We start from the raw sequence: 20025 nt of genomic DNA on the forward strand, positions 1-20025 counted from the left end.
TGGACATTACCCCTGAGAGGAATTGAATTGAATTAAATGTCCGTACAGTACCTCCATTAAGCAACAGGTTAATGTAGCAGACTGCAGTAGGCCACTACCAAATGGCACCACTCAGAACTTGTACAGTCCACTGTGAGAAACTAGCTATAATAACTGTAACACGACGTTTTGTTGTGTGATGTCTCGCTACCCATTTACTTTGCATTTTTAAACTGTAGAGGGCAGCATTAAACCTGCCGTGGATACTTCATTTATATCATTGCTACGCCATCATTTGACATTGACAGATAAAGACTACAGTAACAAAAAACTTGACTGTGCCTGTGCATCATTAGGCAATAGTAACACCACAAGAACTGTACGTGCAACCATTTTGTTGGACAAATTATAGTACGGTGACCTGAAAACATTTCTTGTTTTTTTAGTTGACTAAAATAAAAAAAATAAAAAATACATTTGAACATGGAAAAACAAGCACACAAAAATGACCATGACAACAAATGCAAAGACCATTGCATGATCCATGCTCCTAATACAGTATACTGCCTGTAGATTTAACACTGAGGTGGTCTTATTAACAGGTAAGAAGAACAGATAGTGACAGTAGGGTGCTAGGGAAATAACTGTGTGTGTGTGTGTACACAAATGGTACAACAAAGCCTAATGAAGAGGTAGGCTCGCCTACAAAAGACAATGACTAGAACACTTCAACCCTGAGCATTAAAATTAAACAAGAATACCCTACATGGTGAAGTAAGTAGACATAGACAGACTATGAATCGCATATGAACATACTGTAGAAAAGAAGATTCAAAAAGTGTCTTGGAATGCAGGAAGTAAGTAACCCCGGTTTCCCCTCCAAGGGTGTGTTCATTGGGGTGGCACGCTTGGAATGTTGCAGATAGATATACACTACATAGAGATAATGATATAATGCAATGATAAGGAGCATCAGCAGCTGTATTCGTGTTTCTATCTGCAATGCTCAACGTTTCAGCCACCTGGATCGCATTCATTAGGGAACACTGTAGAAAAAAAAAACATTTTGCTAATGGAAAATGTCAACTGCCACTTCTTTTTCGAAAGGCCCTCCCTGTTTCAGGACGTTTTCTTCCATTTGGTGCCTAATGAATACGACCCTGGAATAATTCCCAGATTCATTTTCCTCTGCTCTCCATTACCTCCACTGTTCATAATCCAATCAGAATCAGATAAGGATTGACAAATGTTCTTTGAGACCGATACCACCAGTCCATCATGGTGATTTGTCGTGGCTTTAGTCAATGACATGGGTTCAAAATGACTGGAAGTCCAGTGTCTTTTAAAGGACCACAGTCACAGAGTCTAGAGCAGCTGCTGTACTCAGTGTGAAGGGTAACCATGGCGACAGACTTGGAGAGTTGTTCAAAATGATATGCCTGGTGCATGGAAGTAGTCCCAGCCATGACTTGAAACATTGCTCCTTTGGGGGGGGGGGACATTGTCGCAATGGACTCAAACATCTGTTACGGGGAGACGGTTGTAGATATAGACAGTGTGGTAAGCAAAGGTGCTTGATTTTGGGTCAACGTGTCTCCCCCTCCATCCACGAAACGGGCCAGTCCAAAAGGAGGAGGGGCCATAGGGTAAGGTATATGTGGTACAGTCTGTCCATGCCATTGGAAAAATCCAGTGGAGGCAGGTGGAGGGAGAAATGGGAGGATGGGCTCATTGTAACGGCTGGAATGGAATGGCTCATCGTAATGGCTGAAATGACACCAGCCTCCATTGGACAAATCCTTCCTCTCAGGGGAGCAGATAGCGGACCTCAGTGCTATGTCATATCCTCTTCCTCTGAGCAGTAGTCCTGCCCCTGAAAAAGCAAAGCAGAAGATGGAGTTATCCCCAGACACTGACCCCCCCCCCCACATGATTTCAGCTCTGCCCCAGATCAGTTTGGCTGTCTTGCCAACCCCTACGGTCATTGTCATGCCGAAGTTAACAGATCTGGAACCAGGCTCTCTCTACTCACCTTTTCTATCTTCTCATCCAGCATCCTGAAGAACTCTTGCTGGCTCTCTGAAGAATGGATCCTGTGGAGAAAGAAACGAGTCATTCACACTAAAGGGTTATGGTCAGTTGCATTTCAACTCTGTTAGTTCAGGGACGGAAAAGGGACAGCAAACACTGCATTCATTTGTGTCACGATGACAACAAAAATAGTTAGTTCGACTCACTGTGTCTTCCCATTGCCATTTGATCCTGTGTCATCTGTACGTTGGACCCTAGTGAGCAAGGCAGTCTTCTCCTGAAACACACAGGGCCATCAAAAATCACTGGCAGAATCTTTTTGTAGGTGTACAGTATGTAGGTGTAGAGGTTAACCCTCGACTAACTTCCCTTACTAACTTTTAGAGGGTTCATAAAAAAATTGAATAAATAAAAAATATACAATTCTGGCCGTTCTCACCGTGCTGTCCTGGTTGCAGGTGTTCAGTCTTTCCTCTTCTCCATTGATATACTTGACCTTTTCCACTCCTTTTTTGTACTCGTCTGTAAAAAAAAACAAAAAATAAATAAATAAACTGTGAGCTATAGGAGGATGTGGCGCTAGTACTACAAATGAACACATCCCTTTCAGTCCGACTCCTGATGCAGAAGCTAAACGCAGTGTAGATGAGAACGGGTGGGTCTTCTAACGTTGGCATGCGTTAGCCAAGTTGCAATAAAGGCTTTCTAAATGTTCTACACGCGAGTGCCTTTATGTTTCTGTTCTTATGCGATTGTTAACACTACCAGCGACATCAACTTATTTTTGCTTGTGACAATACATTTTTACTCGATAGCTCCATGGAATTAGAGCAGCCACTCATGATATTCCCGATCCATTAGATTGACCAGGAATCGACTTGACAAAAATAATTACTTGATCAAATTAACAGTTGAAACAAAATCCCCCCCCATTGACTCTGTACCGGTACACCCCCCCGGTATATAGTCTCGCTATTGTTATTTACTGCTGCTCTTTAATTACATGTCACTTTTTTTTTCTTATTCTTATACATATTATTTGAAACTGCATTGTTGGTTAGGGGCTGGTACGTAACCATTTCACTGTAAGGTCTACACCTGTTGTATTGGGCGCACGTGACTAATAACATTTGATTATGAAGACTATAACCTTGGTAAGGGCGTTATGAGCACTTACATGTTAACTGTCTTGGAACTGTGGATAGCATGCTTGGGACCGAATGGTTTAGATGTATGACTCTCCTCTCAGACTACTCCCTGAGGTTGCTGCACTATCATTAGCAGCACCACCAGCCACTATTTAAGTAAAGCATGTGGGTAGGTATGCTAGTACTCAAGTGTGTTGTAAACTCAGCAAAAAAAGAAGCGTCCTCTCACTGTCAACTGCGTTTATTTTCAGCAAACTTGACAGGTGTAAATATCTGTATGAACATAACAAAATTCAACAACTGAGACATAATCTGAACAAGTTCCACAGACATGTGACTAATAGAAATTGAATAATGTGTCCCTGAACAGGGGGGGGGTCAAAATGAAAAGTAACAGTCAGTATCTGGTGTGGCCACCAGCTGCATTAAGTACTGCAGTGCATCTCCTCATGGACTGCGTCAGATTTGCCAGTTCTTGCTGTGAGATGTTACCCCACTCTTCCACCAAGGCACCTGCAAGTTCCCGGGCATTTCTGGGGGGAATGGCCCTATCCCTCACCCTCCGATCCAACAGGTTCCAGACATGCTCAATGGGATTGAGATCCGGGCTCTTCGCTGGCAATGGCAGAACACTGACATTCCTGTCTTGCAGGAAATCACGAGCAGTACGAGCAGTATGGCTGGTGGGATTGTCATGCTGGAGGGTCATGTCAGGATGAGCCTGCAGGAAGGGTACCACATGAGGGAGGAGGACGTCTTCCCTGTAACGCACAGCGTTGAGATTGCCTGCAATGACAACAAGCTCAGTGCGATGATGCTGTGACACACCGCCCCAGACCATAACGGACCCTCCACCTCCAAATCGATCCCGCTCCAGAGTACAGGCCTCGATGTAACGCTCATTCCTTTGACGATAAACGCAAATCCGACCGTTACCCCCGGTGAGACAAAACCACGACTCATCAGTGAAGAGCACTTTTTGCCAGTCTTGTCTGGACCAGCGATGGTGGGTTTGTGCCCATAGGCGACATCGTTGCCGGTGATGTCTGGTGAAGACCTGCCTTACAACAGGCCTACAAGTCCTCAGTCCAGCCTCTCTCAGCCTATTGCGGACAGTCTGAGCACTGATGGAGGGATTGTGCGTTCCTGGTGTAACTCAAGCAGTTGTTGTTGCCATCCTGTACCCGCAGGTATGATGTTCGGATGTACCAATCCTGTGCAGGTGTTGTTACACGTAGTCTGCCACAGCGAGGACAATCAGCTGTCCGTCCTGTCTACCTGTAGTGCTGTCTTAGGCGTCTCACAGTACGCACATTGCAATGTATTGCCCTGGCCACATCTGCACTCCTCATGCTTCCTTGCAGCATTGCCTAAGGGACCCTAGGCATCTTTCTTTTGGTGTTTTTCAGGGTCAGTAGAAAGGCCTCTTTAGTGTCCTAAGTTTTCAAAATTGTGACCTTAATTGCCTTCCGTCTGTAAGCTGTTAGTGTCTTAACGACCATTCCACATGTGCATGTTGATTAATTGTTTATGGTTAATTGAACAAGCATGGGAAACAGTGTTTAAACCCTTTACAATGAAGATCTGTGAAGTTATTTGGATTTTTACAAATTATCTTTGAAAGACAGGGTCCTGAAAAAAGGAAAATTATTTTTTGCTGAGTTTATGTCGAAACATTCCCAAAATGTGTACAAAAATGTAACAAATGAAGCTAACATACCATTCAACATTCTATTTTTCACACAAGCATATCTGTTTATTCCATTTGTGGCAGACACTTTCATCCAAAGTGACTTACAGTCATCTGCGCAGAAGCCTACATTTTAAGTGTGGGTGGCCCCATCAGGAATTGAACCCACAACCCTTAGCATGCTCTACCGACTGAGCCACACAGTAAAATACTGTCCCATATGAATGTTCATCTGAACATTCAAAACATTCATTAACCCTGCAGAATAGGCCCCATACAGGCCTCCAGGTGAATGTGTTCCCAGTACTGACCGGAAAGAAGGTCCCCATTACTGTAGGCTTTACTGCGGCCCTCCTCACCACTTGGCACTGCCGACACCTGCTTGGCCGAGGTGCAGCCCATCTCCTCACCCGCTTTCCTCCTCACCCACGCACATCACAGGCTGACCTAGAGGAAAGAAGGGATGGAGAGAGATTGGTTAGATAGGGAGGAGATTTTAAGGATATTAAGGATAAGGGAGTATCTGACCTTGTGTCAGTGGCAACATGCCTAGAAGCATTCCACCCAAATGAACACTCCACCATGATTAATTAAAAAAAAACATAAATATCTAGGAATAACCCACTGGCCAAGGCCTTTCACTAAGCCTGCCTAGTTTTGCGATGCGCAGTTGAGAACTACAATCACAACACACGATCGTACCAGCTGCACCTCACACAATAGGCCTTTCAAAAGCTCTCGCGATGCCAATGGTGCCAACGCACCGTATAATCTTCTGCGAACCGGTTAGATTGTTGGGCACCAGCGAATGGGGGACGTGACAAGTAAGACTATACGTTCGTGACCCAATCCATTTATCGTCCAAGTCTTGACATGGTAGACCGAGAGAGTATGCAAATAATAGCTTGTTGTGTGTGCTATTGAGGCATTATGGTTGTTAGTCAAGAGCAGATACATTTTCATAGCATAAGCCCTCGAATGGAGACTGGTCTGACGACCTGATTATTATTGGACAGACGGGTCTCTGGTTGAGCGCACTGATCTGATGAGCTGTGTCCAGCTGCGATGTCAGCTGACCGATTGGACTGTCATCACGTTCCGATATTCTACTGTATTCTACTGAGTTAGTGCGATGACATTAGAAAGCTATATGAAAATGTAGGCTATGTTATCATCATGCTATTTCAGTGCATCGATGATGCTATCAATTGAGCTTTATTTATAGGCAGGCAGCTGGCAGCATCCATTGCTATTTCATTTCATAACTGAAAACGGAAAAAACGGCACCAATATTGACTCGAATATCATCGAAAAACTGAAGGCTGAATGTTTGCTATTGACTGTAATAACAGAAAATGCAATAGAGCACGGTTCCATTGCACAACGATTCCCTATACAAAGATCCAGGAAACATCCATAAACAAACAAAACGACCAATACAAATATCCAATGTTATCCCAAGTACAAACATTAGCAAATTTACCATTTTTTACAGGATCTGTCCATGGTTCTGCCTGTATTGGTTCTTGGAGTTTCGACCGGATTCAAACGACAGGCGCCCGCATCGGGGACAGCATCTGCACCTCTCAATACACCGTCAGACATTAGCAATCGAGATGCTATCCGCCTGGCTCACTGTCTGGTCCGGTCTGGAGAATAATTAGTGAAAGTGATGACACAAATGGTTGTTTCTTGATGATTTTCAGACATTACCCAGAACATTTTTAAAAATGTAATCGAGCCTCACGAGACTTAACTATATTTTAATATTATGGCTGAAAGAACATTCACATAAAACATCTGACTTGTGTGTAGTTTCGGTGGAGGGTGTCGTTTCGGTGGAAAGAGCTGTGTGGGTCAATTGTGGGGATGCTGGGTATCAGAAATGTCCGGTGCAAGAGAGTCCGTTTGAGGTTGCCAGGTTTCGAGCAGTGCAGTCGGTGTTATGCTGAAGCAGTGAGGAAATTCTCCATGGTAATTAATTGTACCTCGTAGATGGAACGGAAAACCCAGAAGATTGATGAGGTAATAGCAGCAGCAGAGAAGCTTTGAGTGTCAGAGATTTTAGTGAAGAACTACATGGGGTTCTGAGAGAAGGGGTTCCGTAGGATCTGTTAGGGCCAAAAGAGTGGGAAAGGGTGGTGGGTTTGTTGGGGATAGTGGCGTTTATGTAAAGTTAGATGGTGGGGCAATTTCTTTTTCCCATTCCCCTTTTTTTGTGAAATCTGGAGGGTACAATTTTGAACAAATGTGCAATTCACACTCCGACCTGTGAAAGGCAGCTGGAAAACCAAACCAAGAATAATAAGAAAGTTTAGAGCATAGAGATAGATAGAGGGCTCGTCTTTGTATCTGTGCCATTATAATTTATGTGACAGCATGGGCAGCACCATTGAGGCTATCTCCATTTTAAAGTAGTCAATTTTCTTCTTCTCGATTCGCTGATCCCTTCTTATGTCCTGGAAGGACATGACTCCAACAGGGTCACCAGGAGGGCTCAGCCAATGAAGTTAGAAGTCTCACCCAGTTGACTACATTAAAATGGTGGAAGCACTCAATGGTGCTGCTCATGCTAAAAAGGGCTTTTGGCCACTACAGGCCTCTCTATCATTCTCTATGGTTGAGAGTTGCCGTCGGACCCAATTCCAGGGCGCAACAACAAGATCTTCCACTAGTTACCACAGCCACAAAGTCAAATTGGCTACATATTAAAAATGTATTAAAACTAAAATTCTCTTTTTGGTCTTAATTGCAGGTTAAGGCTAGGCATACGGTTAGCAGTGTGGTTAGGGTACGCTTTAAAATCAAAATGTAAAAAGATAAATTGTAGAAATAGGCGGGGTTTATGACTTTGTGGCTGTGATAACTAGTGACGACCTTTCGCGCATTGAGGGTTGTGTGACTTGAGGGAGTACACAGAGATATTGGAGAAATGTGAAGATAGGAATCCAATTGAGCCACAAATTGATAAACGTAACGCCTCACCGAACAGACGGTCGACCAATCGTGTCCACGTTGTCATGCTGCGTCACGCAGTTGCTAAGCTAATCGTATCGCAATCCCTTCTTGAAGTCAGTGTATGAGTCGAGAAACCTGTCTATTATCCTAAAAAAGTACGTAATATCACGATTCCAAAGCTATACGATATTACAGAGAACAATGTAATTATCTCGGAAAAGATTTGTAATGTTGTAATTATTGTAGACGAAATTCATGCTAATGTTGGGTTTTTGAGCTAGCGTCCAATTCACTCCCTGAAGGAGAGCTCTCCTTATCCCAGAATGCACCGCGCGGCCCATTGCCGACGCAAGGGCAACGTTCAGGAGTGAGTTAATACGATTCCAATCTCCTCAAAAGTAGCTCTGGAGTACAGCTACGACCAGAAGTGACTTTTCGTAGCAGGTTAGGAGAGCATTTTAGCTAAGTCTCCTAACCTGCCACGTTAATTGTCCTAACCTACTACGAAAAAGATAATTCCGGTCGTAGCTATACTCCGTCGAGTCATGCAGCGTTCACATGCTAGTTGGGGACTAGAAAAGTCTAAAGTGTTCAACCTGCTAACTGGTTGTAGTTATACACGTGCCGCGTTCAACGAATCAGCAAGTCGGAAATTGTGAACGCAGTATCAGAACCCGCATCGAGCTACCCGGGCGTCAGATTTGACAGCAGAAGCTACGCAGCCAAGTTTATTTGAAGTTTTTACACAGCCAGCAAAAACCTACGACTCAGTCTGTAGTGTGGATTGTAGAGGTTTCAATCAATATGATTTTACTGACAATGATCGCTCGAGTAGCAGATGGTCTGCCGCTTGCTGCATCGATGCAAGAAGACGAGCAGGTTTGAATGAATCACATTTTCTTCCTAGCGAACTTAACGGTTTACAAACACTATTTAGCTAGCTAAATTACATCATATTCTGCTGAATACTACTAACACTTATATTGCCTTGTTTTAGAGGCACTTCTATCAATTTTACATTTAAGTCATTTAGCAGACGCTCTTATCCAGAGCGACTTACAAATTGGTGCATTCACCTTATGATATCAAGTGGAACAACCACTTTACAATAGTGCATCTAAATCTTTTAAGGGGGGGGTTAGAAGGATTACTTTATCCTATCCTAGGTATTCCTTAAAGAGGTGGGGTTTCAGTTGTCTCCGGAAGGTGGTGATTGACTCCGCTGTCCCTTATCATCATCATCGTAGGTGTTTGTTTTAACTGAAAGAATGATTTCATAACCCTTTATCTCTCCGTATGTTTAGTCAGGAAGAGACTTGCAACATTACCAGAGCCAGGCTAAGCAGCTGTGCCGCAAACTAAATGCCCAGAGTCCCAATAGATGTACTCTGGAGGCTGGGGTCATGTCCTTCCAGTGAGTATGAACTCTATGGAGTCTTCTGTGCTAGTCTGTGTCATTAGTGCCGAGTTTCCAGTCCTAACAAGGCAAAACTCGGGTTTAATGCCACTTTAATAATGTTTACATATCCTACACTACTTATCTCATATGTATATACTGTATTTTAAACCACCTATTGCATCTTGCCAATGCCGCATGGCCATTGCGCATCCATATATTTATGTACATATTCTTTTTCAATCCCCTTACATTGTGTGTGTATAAGGTAGTCGTTGTGAATTTAAGATTACTTGTTAGCTATTACTGCACTGTCGGAACTAGAAGCACAAGCATTTCTCTACACTCACATTAACATCTGCTAACCATGTGTATGTGACCAATAAAATTTGATTTGGTTACGTGTTCAGGAAAAACGATAACCCCCTCGTCTGTGACTGGTCGGCCGCTGTGCTGTGTGTAGAAATCTTAATCGGCCTATTTGAGATAAACTGTAATGTATTAAGTGTTTCTTCCCACTAACGGTTCACATCTGTGTTTGTCTCGCCAGCTATGTAATAGAACATGGCGTGTGCTACTTGGCCTTGTGTGAAGCTGTGTTTCCCAAGAAACTGGTATTTGGGTACCTGGAAGACCTCCAGACAGAATTCAATGAACAGCATGGAAAGAAAGTCCCCACAGTCTCCAGGCCGTACTCTTTCATTGAGTTTGGTGAGAACTTTTCTTTTTTCAATCATCAACATCCAATTCAAGACACCCTAGGCAAACAAAACATATTTGAAGTAAGGGTGCATCATAGCTGACGTAAAAAAAAGACTACCATAATTTCCGGACTATAAGCCGCTACTTTTTTCCCACGCTTTGATCCTCGCGGCTTAAACAATGACGCGGCTAATATATGGATTTTTCCCGCTTTCAAATAATAAATAAAAAACACATTCCTTGACGTGCTCAGTTTTTTTGGCGGCATGAAGCTTTCATTAGACCAATGAAATTGCCGAACGGGTTAATGTCAAACAACTTTTTTTGTTTACTGTTTAGATTAAATCGAGTGCTCTCAAACTTCCCATCATTCTGATTACGGTAGTCATTTTGTCACCCTCATCATGGCAAAGACACGGAGAAATGCATATGATGCAGCTTTCAAGTTGAAGGCGATTGATCTGGCTGTTGGAAAAGGAAATAGAGCTGCTGCACGGGAGCTTGGTCTGGAGCAATGACTTTCTTGGTAGGCTACTGTTTACTGCTAATTTTAAAATTTTTGTTACAAGGCGTGTTTCGTTAAAGCCTGTGTAAAGTTAATTTGTTTCAATGTACCTGTGCGGCTTATATTCAGGTGCGCTCAATAGTCTGGAAATTACGGTAGATAAAACTGGCAAAGGAAAATCCCAGTAGACGTCCACCATATTGCGTTTCCCCATCCCTTGTTTTTCAATTCAGCGCAGATGTAAGTAATGACGAGCGGATGCCACATTAGACTTGAGATGCAGCCTAAACCAACACGTAGTGTGTTATGTGGATATTCCTTCCTCAGATGTGTACATCCAGAAGACAAAGAAGAACTACATTGACAGCAGGGCGCGGAGGAACCTGGGCAGCATCAACACAGAACTGCAGGACGTCCAGCGTATCATGGTGGCAAACATTGAAGAGGTCCTGCAACGAGGAGAGGCCTTATCTGGTAATCATCATACCTTGTATAATACACAGCCCCGGCATCAAACCTGCCATAGACATAAAATACACCTAATTCATTTAAAGGGATAGTTTAGCCCAAAATCTACAGTACCAGTCAAAAGTTTGGACACCTACTCATTCAAGGGATTTTCTTTATTTTTTACTATGTTCTACATTGTAGAGTAGTGAACTATGAAATGACGTATATACACAACGTAGAAAATATTAAAAATAAAGGAAAACCCTTGAATGAGTAGGTGTCCAAACTTTTGACTGGGACTGTAAGTTTGTCATGTTTTCATACATAAAGTTGTCAAACATTGAGCTGAGTCCATATTCAATACTATCAGTTGTTGAACCACAATATCAATGAAGGTAAAACTGCAGACCTCAATCCCAAATGAATGGAGAAGATGGGTAACATCTATTTACATATTTTTAAGTGGTGCCTATCTTTCCCATTTAAGATTGAAGCCTGCATTCGGAAAGTATTCAGACCCCTTCCCCACATTTTGTTAAGTTAGAACCTTATTCTAAAATGGATTAAATGAATAAAAAACTTAAATCTACACACAATACCCCATAATGACAAAGCGAAAACAGGTTTAGAAATAGCTTATTTGCATAAGCATTCAGACCCTTTGCTATGATACTTGAAATTGAGCTAAGGTGCATCCTGTTTCCATAAATCATCCTTGAGATGTTTCTACAACTTGGGAGTCCACCCGTGGTAAATTTCATTGATTAGACATGATTTAGAAAGGCACACACCTGTCTATATAAAAAGGTCCCACAGTTGACAGTGCATGTCAGAGCAAAAACCAAGCCATGAGGCCGGCGTCAGGATTGTGTCGAGGCACAGATCTGGGAAGGGTACCAAAAAATGTCTACAACATTGAAGGTCCCCAAAAACACAGTGGCCTCTATCATTCTTAAGTGGAAGAAGTTCGGAACCACCAAGACTCTTGCTAGGGCAGGCCACCTGGCCAAACTGAGCAATCGGGGGGAGAAGGGCCTTGGTCAGGGAGGTGATCAAAAACACGATGGTCACTATGACAGAGCTCTGGAGTTCCTCTGTGGAGATGGGAGAACCTTCCAGAAGGACAACCATCTCTGCAGAACTCCACCAATCAGGCCTTTATGGTGAGTGGCCAGACAAAAGCCACTCCTCAGTGAAAGGCACATGACAGTCGCTTGGAGTTTGCCAAATGCACCTAAAAGACTCTGACCATGAGAAACAAGATTCTCTGGTCTGATGAAACCACGATTGAACTCTTGCGCATGAATGCCAAGCATCACGTCTGGAGGAAACCTGGCACCATCTCTACGGTGAATCATGAGCGGCAGCATCATGCTGTGGGGATGTTTTTCAGTGGCAGGGACTGGGAGACTAGTCAGGAAAGATGAACGGAGCAAAGTATAGAGATCCTTGATGAAAACCTCCCCATACAACCTGACAGAGCTTGAGGATCTGCAGAGAAGAATGGGAGAAACTCCCCAAATACAGATGTGCCAAGCTTGTAGCGTCATACCCAAAAAGACTCAAGGCTGTAATCGCTGTCAAAGGTTCTTCAACAAAAGTACTGAGTAAAGGGTCTGAATACTTATCTAAATGTGATACTTAAAAAAATACATTTGCAAAATTGTCTTAACCCGTTTTTGCTTTGACATTGTGGTATTGTGTGGGGAAAAAAGCAATTTAATCCATTTTAGAATAAGGCCGTAACGTAACAATGTGGGAAAAGTCAAGGGGTCTGAATACTTTCCGAATGCACCCTAATACAGCTTTTATTGGTCACACTACAGTCGTCAAATTTTTGATTAATATTTTTCCCTCCAGCTCTCGACACCAAAGCCAGCAATCTGTCCAGCCTTTCAAAGAAGTACCGCAGCGATGCCAAGTACCTCAACACCCGATCCATCTATGCCAAGATAGCAGCCGGGGCAGTCTTCTTCATTACACTCATCGTCTATATGCGTTTCTGGTGGATCTGATGGATTGGCATAAGGACTTTGAAGTTAGTGATAGTCTGGATTCCCTTTTAAACATATTTAAACTCACTGGTACCTGTTAATTATAGGCTGCCATATTGGTGGTTTCTGTTAACAGCAAAGCTTAAGTTCCCACATTGATGCCTTAGGGAGAGACCTTGTAAGTATTGGATGAAACTGTGCCTTCAGCTTTGTCATGTCTCATGCCTAGGGCACTGTTTGATGAATCATGTCAAATAACCAGGATTTTAATTAGAAGCCTTTCCAGAAATGAGAATTAGACCAAAAAAATTAAAGCAATTGTCTGAGGATGGTGCTGGACCATCTGACAAAAATAAAGGGACAGATTGATTGGAAAAGGTTCAAATCCAGGTCATGTGACATGATTAACCAAACACAGGTTCCTTCACCTGTATAAAGATACTGCCCTGTGGTTGGTAATGTGAGCAAAGTGGAGCGTTCTGAATTCGTAGTGCTTGTATAATCCCATTTGCTGGAATATAAAAGGGATTGAAAATGCAATAGTTTAGTTTCTTTACAATGTCACTTTGAAGGACAATTCTATCTATATGCAAATGGTCATAAGTGTGAAACAACCCTTTACCATGGCAAAAAAGTTGTTTATTGTTTACGAAGGTTACATTACTTGAGAAAGTATTTGTTGAAATGTATATTTGTTTATAAAATTTTAAACACTACATGTTGAACACTCCTTCCCTCCAAAAACATTAGTCCCATACACACTCGCAGTCACACACACACCATGCTTAAACATGGGCTCGCTCATACTTGTAATGCACACACATGCAAGCCTCTTCACATTCCTCTTGTCCTTCCCATGGGTGATGAATGACCCGACCGACGGTGAATACTGTAGGTCTACACCACAAGATCAAAGTCATCCCTCTGGAAAACAAAGGGCACCAATGAGACAGTCAGAATCCCCATTTGTACAACAGGATTTACCATCAGACTAGACCAGCTTATCTTATATCCAAACAAATATGTCTGGGACCTTTGGGCTATTTAAACATAATCAAGAAGTCTGACAAAGATCAATTTGTTTATCTTAGACCGTGGTCTCTCTCACCTCCTCATTGTAGGTCATGACGTGCTGTTTGATCTTTGAAGAGTCAACCCATGTTACAAAGTCTTCCATATTTCTGATGAAATAAAACATTTAGGATTTTGGGGGACCTACGAGATGTCAGAAAGGAAGAAAAGTACCAAAAGTAGTCAGACAAAACCCAACTTACCTAGTGACAAGGAAAGCTGCATCTGTGACAATCTCTGGTCCCACACGCACATCTAAGGTACAGTCAAGGACACAAAGCACTACATAGATAGTCCAACACACAATAACAATCTAATTGACATTTCAGTCTATGATCCCTACAAGAGGGTAAAAAAACCACCATTGCCACAGCATGCGCACAGGCGCTACATCACTATTACTGTGACCGTATGAAGGATACGTCCCTGTTCGATGAAGGTGATGGCTGTCGTCAGGTTCTGAGCCATTCGTAAGCTTACCATTATGGTGGGTAGCCGCCTCCTGGAAATCAGAGAGATGGAGATAGGACACAATTGAGCCAGAAGTATTGCAAGCGATGGGTAGAACGCAACATCTACTTTTACTCTTACTATTGTTATTGAGAGATGGAATGGGTTTATTCACCTGCAGAATGAAGAGGCTGTGACTTTCTCTGTAAGAGCCAGGTTCTGTTTGGTGGGGATCAGCCCAGTACCGTACCTTTCAGAAGAGATGCCTAATGTTAGACACCATCATCACTCTGTAGTACATTTGTGTTACCCACGTTACTTTTAGAGGACAGACAGTTTCCTGTGGGCGCAGGGGCCAAATACGGTCACACTGATACTCACAGTTTCTCAAGTAGTTGACCTGTGCTGTGGGCTCTGAAGCCATCTCTCTCGTCCAGATCACGTATCTTCTGAGCAAGCTCTCTGATGTTACGGCTCAACTTATTGTACCTATGGATATAACGTTAGCAGACTGTGGCTAATCAAAAAACACTGAGGCTGCTGAGTAGGGACAGAGTTCTAGGGATTCTCCGTGTTCTAGGGGTTGTCAATGTGCTAAAAATGCCTCCACATAGAACAAATTTGTATACAATAGATGGAATTATATGATTGGATGTTCGCCCATATCGAAGCCATCATTGAACTAGAATGCAGCCTGTAGGTAGGCCTTTTTAGAATTAGGAATAGTCACCCTTATTATACTATATACCAAATGAACAATCAAAAACTAAACTGATTCACTTAAACACATTTTACATATAGCTGGAGACATTAAAAAAAGGGCCATAAAACCGCATATTCACTTGGTGTAGTCTTCTCTCTTCTCGATGTGATACTTCCGCAATACTTTCACCTCGTGCAGGTTGTTGTCTACCTCCCAGTTGATAAAGTCAACCTTCTTCAAAAGCTTCTGCTCATGAAATTTCAATTTTCGAACCATTTTGCCGAAATAATTTTGTAGCTAGAAAACTAACATTTATTTACCAAGATAAATTTACTTCCACGCTTTCCTGACCGAGAGGAAGCGCGTGTTTTTCTTCTTCGGCGACCTGGTGCTGATTCGCAAAGAAAGAGAATCCTACCGCCAAAAATAAATAAATCAATTGTGCGATACCGCCATCTACTGCGCAGGAGTATGTACTTGTAACTGCACGTATATGTCGCATGTGGCTAGTCGAACGCCGAACTCTTTATTGAGACCATGCAGAAACGCCAATCCTTGGAGGAATGAGTGCCACATTTTCATTTGTGCCAAAATCTAAATAAAAGAAAACGTGATCTTGCTAATTCAGCAGGCTATGGTGTGAAATAGGCTTGTTGAAGTGCTCTCTTCTTTTTATTATTACTTAATGTTAATAACGTGGTTGAGGTCCTTTGGTGTGCTTATCAATGCACAAGCACCCTTTTGCCCCACTCCTATCAATGTAATAATTGTATTAATTCCAGTGGTGTAAAGTACTTAAGTAAAAATACTTTAAAGTACTACTTATGTATTATTTTTGACTACTTTTACTTTTACTTCACTATATTCCTTAAGAAAATATTGTACTTTTTACTCCATACATTTCCCTTGACATCCAAAAGTACTAGTAAAAAAAAAAGGTCCAATTCACGCACTTATCATCAGAACATCCCTGGTCATCCCTACTGCCTCTGATCTGGCGGACTAACTAAACACACATGCTTCGTTTGTAAAGGATGTCTAAATGTTGGAGTGTGCCCCTGGCTATCCATAAATAAATTAAAACATACAAGAAATAGAGTTAGCCTGCCTGGGAGCAGATTATTTCTGAAGGATTTTTTTAATCATAGACAGTTGAGCCACTGTCTTGGTACCGGTTATCCCGTTATCCCGTTATCTCAGAGTTGACCAAAGTTACCTCACTAACTCCTCAAACTACATATTTAGTATAGGGCTCTGGGAATAGACTTCAAGACAATATAACGTGAGAGACTCAGCTACACTGCAGACCAGAGGAGGCTGGTGGGAGGAACTTTAGGAAGGCGGGCAAATCGTAATGGCAGGAATGGAATAAAGGGTTTCCATATGTTTGATTTGTTTGTTACTGTTCCATATATTCCATTCCAATCTTTACAATCAGCCGTCCTCCTATAGCTCCTCAAAGAGCCTCCTCTGCTGCAGACAGACAGTTCATGTTAACGTGCCACTCCAGAGTGGCATACTATAAAGCAAGCTAGATCTACTCAGGCTTTTCTAAAGATAGCCAGCTTCAGTTAGCTTCACATTCCAGATCAGGGTTCATCTGTACTACGACGGTGGGACGGTGGATATTGCTCGTCTGCCTGCTGCTAACTCTAACAGGCTTGTAACTGCGTGTGCATGTCACACATGGCTTGTTGAACGCCTAACTCTTCATTGAGACAATGCTGAAACATCAATCCATGGTCAAATAAGTGCCACATTTTCATTTATGCCGAAATGAAAATGAAAGAATTGTTATCTTGCTAATTCAGCAGGTTATGGTGTCAAATTGGCTTTTTGAAGTACTGTCTTTTGTTTGATTACTTATCGTTAATGCCGTCGTTGGTGTGTTTTTCCCACTGTGGCTTTTTGCCATACCTGCTTTTCACCATTCCTATCTGTAGAACAGCTTGTTGCATTGTGGCCATATACAGATAATCCACAGAAGAGTAGTGGAACCTCTAATCCTGGCAATTTGGCTGATAAACTCATGGTACACTATCAATGGCTACCAGTCTTGATTTGAATGGGAACTGCAATCTATGAATTATATGTGTATGGTTGGTTGTAGCTGTCAGGGCTTCCGTGGCTACCATGGCCACTGCCTGGGGGGGGGGTGATCTCTACTCGTTTCGCTACCAACAGGTTGCAGGAGGACCACAGTGCATCCTTCAGACACGTGAGGGTGGGCCAGAGCTTGGTGAAGGACTTCGGTGGAATAGGCCTGCGGCCCACCCCATACAGCATGAGCTAGGGCGTTAGGTCCTCCCATGCTGGAAGACACGGGGAGATCAGGGGGCCTGCTTCCTTCCACAGGTCCCTGGCGTCTCTGCACTCCCAGAACAAGTGCCCCACCGACTCATCTTTGCCGCAGCCTGGTCAGGGCCACGTGGGTGTCCTCGCTATGCCCCGGGAGTGCATAACGGCCCTGACCGGGAGGATCTCGTGGGCAACCATCCAGGACAGGTACCGGTACCGGTTCAGCAGAGCAGGATGGGCCACGTTGCGCCAAACCGTTGTGGGCTCACCTGTAGCAAGCCAGCGCACTGGACACACTGGTTCCCACTTCTGCACAAGAGAGAAGAGAGCGGTGTTTAATTAAAACTGTGACTGCGTCTTTATCCAGTTTTAAATGTCTTAAAAACGTTTGGAGCTGACGTTTGCCTGACCTCTACTTGTTCCTGGGCAGCCGCTACACAGCATTACATCTCACTCTTGCCACCTCCCCGGTCAACAACAAGACCCAGGCCCTCGAATGGTTCTGCCTGGGACCTTACCTCAGAACCCTGAGGCTGATCCCAGTCGACTTGCGAGCCCCAGTCTCTTTTCTTGCTCCACACACACTACGCCCAGCTCCAGAAGTTAAGACATTTTAAACTGGAGAAAGAAGCAGTCACAGTTTTAACTAAACACCGCTCTCTTCTCTCTCTTGTGCAGGAGTGAGAACCAGTGTGTCCAGTGCACAGGCCCCCTGATCTCCCCATGTCTGCCAGCAGGGGAGGACCTAACGCCCCAGCTCATGCTGTATGGGGTGGGCCGAAGGCCTATTCCACAAAAGACCTTCACCAAGCTCTGGCCCACCCTCACATGTCTGAAGGAAGCAATGTGGTCCTCCCGCAACCTGCTGGTAGCGAAACGAGTATAGAGCACCCCCCAGGCAGTGGCCATGGTAGCCACGGAAGCCCTGGGGTGGAACAGAAGAAAGGGGTTCTCGACCCCAAGTGAAGGGTCCCCCACAACACCCAAGGTCCCGACGTCCATGGCCTGACAGCGCTGCGGCACCTAGGGCGATGCGCCTATGGGAGGGATCTCCTCTGGGCCTGAAGTACAGGACGGTAATTGATTCGGAAGAGCAGGAGGAGGCGAGTTCGATAAGGACTCACCCCGCTCCTGTACAAAGGAAGGAAGATAGCTTTTTAACAAAGTTATTTTTTTTAACGTTTTCATGTCTTAAAAATGTTTTACTTTTGTTAAATCATTTGCACACATTTTAAATGGCTTTTACAGATTTGATGTTTTTACAAGGAAAAGTACTTTTATTAATGGTTGTTTCGATTGTTTTTAACAACATGTTGTCACAAATTAAGTCGTGGTGTTGCAGAGAGGAGGACCAAAACGCAGCGGGTATGTGGATATTCATTCTTTAATGAATAAAAAAACGAAAGCATCCACAGGGAAAAAAAACAAAAACAATGAACAGTACTCACGATACGACAGTGTAGCAGGCTAAACCAAAAAGCAGTGCTCACAAACAATTCCCCACCAAAAAACACAGACAAACACACCCAACTAATATAGGACTTCCAATCAAAGGCAACACCACACAGCTGCCTTCAATTGGAAGTCCACCCCAATTACCTCTACATAGAAACACCCAACCTAGACAGAACATAGAAAACACAACTTCTTCTGCCACGCCCTGACCAACACTTATACACCTACTCCACCTGCTGGTCAGGACGTGACACATGTACTTTTTAACAAATTTAAATGTAATATTCAAATACTGTGTTTAATGCTTTTATGCCATTTTTCTGTGTATAAAATGATGTTAAAAAAAATATGAGTTATATATATATATATTTTTTTTAAATCCCTCCCCATCAATTGGCTAAAAGAGCACTCCCACCAACCACCACCGTGCTCCATCTCACCACCATCTGTGGAGTCTTGATTAAAATGGCAACACCGTCATTTTCATTAAAATTTGATCCGCTCCAAATGGAAGGCCCGTGCTGCCACTTAGCCTCCCATTTCCTGTAAGAGGATACAAAGGGTAGACCACACTCCTGTAATAAAAACAAATCTGAATTAAACCTTTCTAAAAAGGATAAAACCGACTGTGCCCGTGTCTCTGTTTTTACACTCCTTACATTAATAGTGGTGATGTTAATAGCCATAAAAGGGGTGAGTAAAAACAGTGCTAAAAGAAAATAAGGCATTTGAACAGTTAAAAGGGGTTACTTTTCAGGTACAGTTCAAGTTGGAAGTTTACATACACTTAGGTTGGAATAATTAAAACTCGTTTTCAACCACTCCACAAATTTCTTGTTAACAAACTACAGTTTTGGCAAGTTGGTTTGGACATCTACTTTGTGCATGACACAAGTAATTTTTACCACAATTGTATACAGACAGATTATTTCACTTGTAATTCACTATATCACAATTCCAGTGGGTCAGAAGTTTACATACACTAACAGGCTGACTACACCGCTTGTGTCGCGTCCGCGAGCATTGCAAAATAAATTTTGAAATCTATATTATTCATTTATTGCACCTAAACTGCTTGCGTGCGCCAACGAGTGTCTGCGTTGCCAAGGGCTAAAATAGAAGTCAGTTCTATTTCTGACGCAGATCGCACTGCAAGTCCTGCCTCTCCCATCTCCTCATTGGTTTATAGAAGCAG

General features: G+C 43.1%; 3 protein-coding genes across 4 annotated transcripts; 1 reads left to right on the forward strand and 2 right to left on the reverse strand.

The window, feature by feature from the left end:
- Positions 1-234: 234 nt before the first annotated feature.
- On the reverse strand, positions 235-8098 carry LOC106568758 (uncharacterized protein C1orf21 homolog). Its single transcript, XM_014139392.2, has 7 exons — positions 7834-8098; positions 6332-6497; positions 5160-5295; positions 2450-2532; positions 2217-2287; positions 2012-2072; positions 235-1852 (listed from the first exon to the last, which is right to left on the reverse strand). Exons 3-7 carry the CDS (start codon positions 5248-5250, stop codon positions 1814-1816), a joined length of 345 nt encoding a protein of 114 aa, XP_013994867.1. The 5' UTR covers positions 5251-5295; positions 6332-6497; positions 7834-8098; the 3' UTR covers positions 235-1813.
- A 14-nt stretch (positions 8099-8112) lies between these two features.
- Positions 8113-18832, forward strand: s22bb (Vesicle-trafficking protein SEC22b-B). 2 transcript variants are annotated; one of them, XM_045693618.1, is made up of 6 exons: positions 8113-8685; positions 9111-9220; positions 9753-9913; positions 10737-10883; positions 12720-12897; positions 18054-18832. In XM_045693618.1, the coding sequence occupies exons 1-5, from the start codon at positions 8611-8613 to the stop codon at positions 12872-12874; spliced, it is 648 nt and encodes a 215-aa protein (XP_045549574.1). In that variant the 5' UTR covers positions 8113-8610; the 3' UTR covers positions 12875-12897; positions 18054-18832.
- On the reverse strand, positions 13474-15456 carry imp3 (IMP U3 small nucleolar ribonucleoprotein 3). The gene is given in 7 exon segments (NM_001140652.2): positions 13474-13777; positions 13962-14034; positions 14128-14179; positions 14347-14426; positions 14550-14624; positions 14756-14863; positions 15217-15456. Coding segments are annotated over 7 exon segments (552 nt in total). The 5' UTR covers positions 15354-15456; the 3' UTR covers positions 13474-13750.
- Positions 18833-20025: the final 1193 nt, after the last annotated feature.

This window comes from Salmo salar, chromosome ssa14 (assembly GCF_905237065.1).
Source record: "Salmo salar chromosome ssa14, Ssal_v3.1, whole genome shotgun sequence".
Classification (NCBI taxonomy): domain Eukaryota; kingdom Metazoa; phylum Chordata; class Actinopteri; order Salmoniformes; family Salmonidae; genus Salmo; species Salmo salar.

Excerpts from the sequence above, each read along its gene's own strand:
- LOC106568758 (XM_014139392.2), bottom strand. The coding sequence starts at position 5,250 with ATGGGCTGCACCTCGGCCAAGCAGGTGTCGGCAGTGCCAAGTGGTGAG. Across the intron at positions 2,073-2,216 it reads AATGGCAATGGGAAGACACA|GATCCATTCTTCAGAGAGCC; the intron begins GTGAGTCGAACT and ends CTTTCTCCACAG. Across the intron at positions 1,853-2,011 it reads TGGATGAGAAGATAGAAAAG|GGGCAGGACTACTGCTCAGA; the intron begins GTGAGTAGAGAG and ends TTGCTTTTTCAG.
- s22bb (XM_045693618.1), top strand. The coding sequence starts at position 8,611 with ATGATTTTACTGACAATGATCGCTCGAGTAGCAGATGGTCTGCCGCTT. Across the intron at positions 8,686-9,110 it reads CGATGCAAGAAGACGAGCAG|TCAGGAAGAGACTTGCAACA; the intron begins GTTTGAATGAAT and ends CCGTATGTTTAG. Across the intron at positions 10,884-12,719 it reads ACGAGGAGAGGCCTTATCTG|CTCTCGACACCAAAGCCAGC; the intron begins GTAATCATCATA and ends TTTTCCCTCCAG.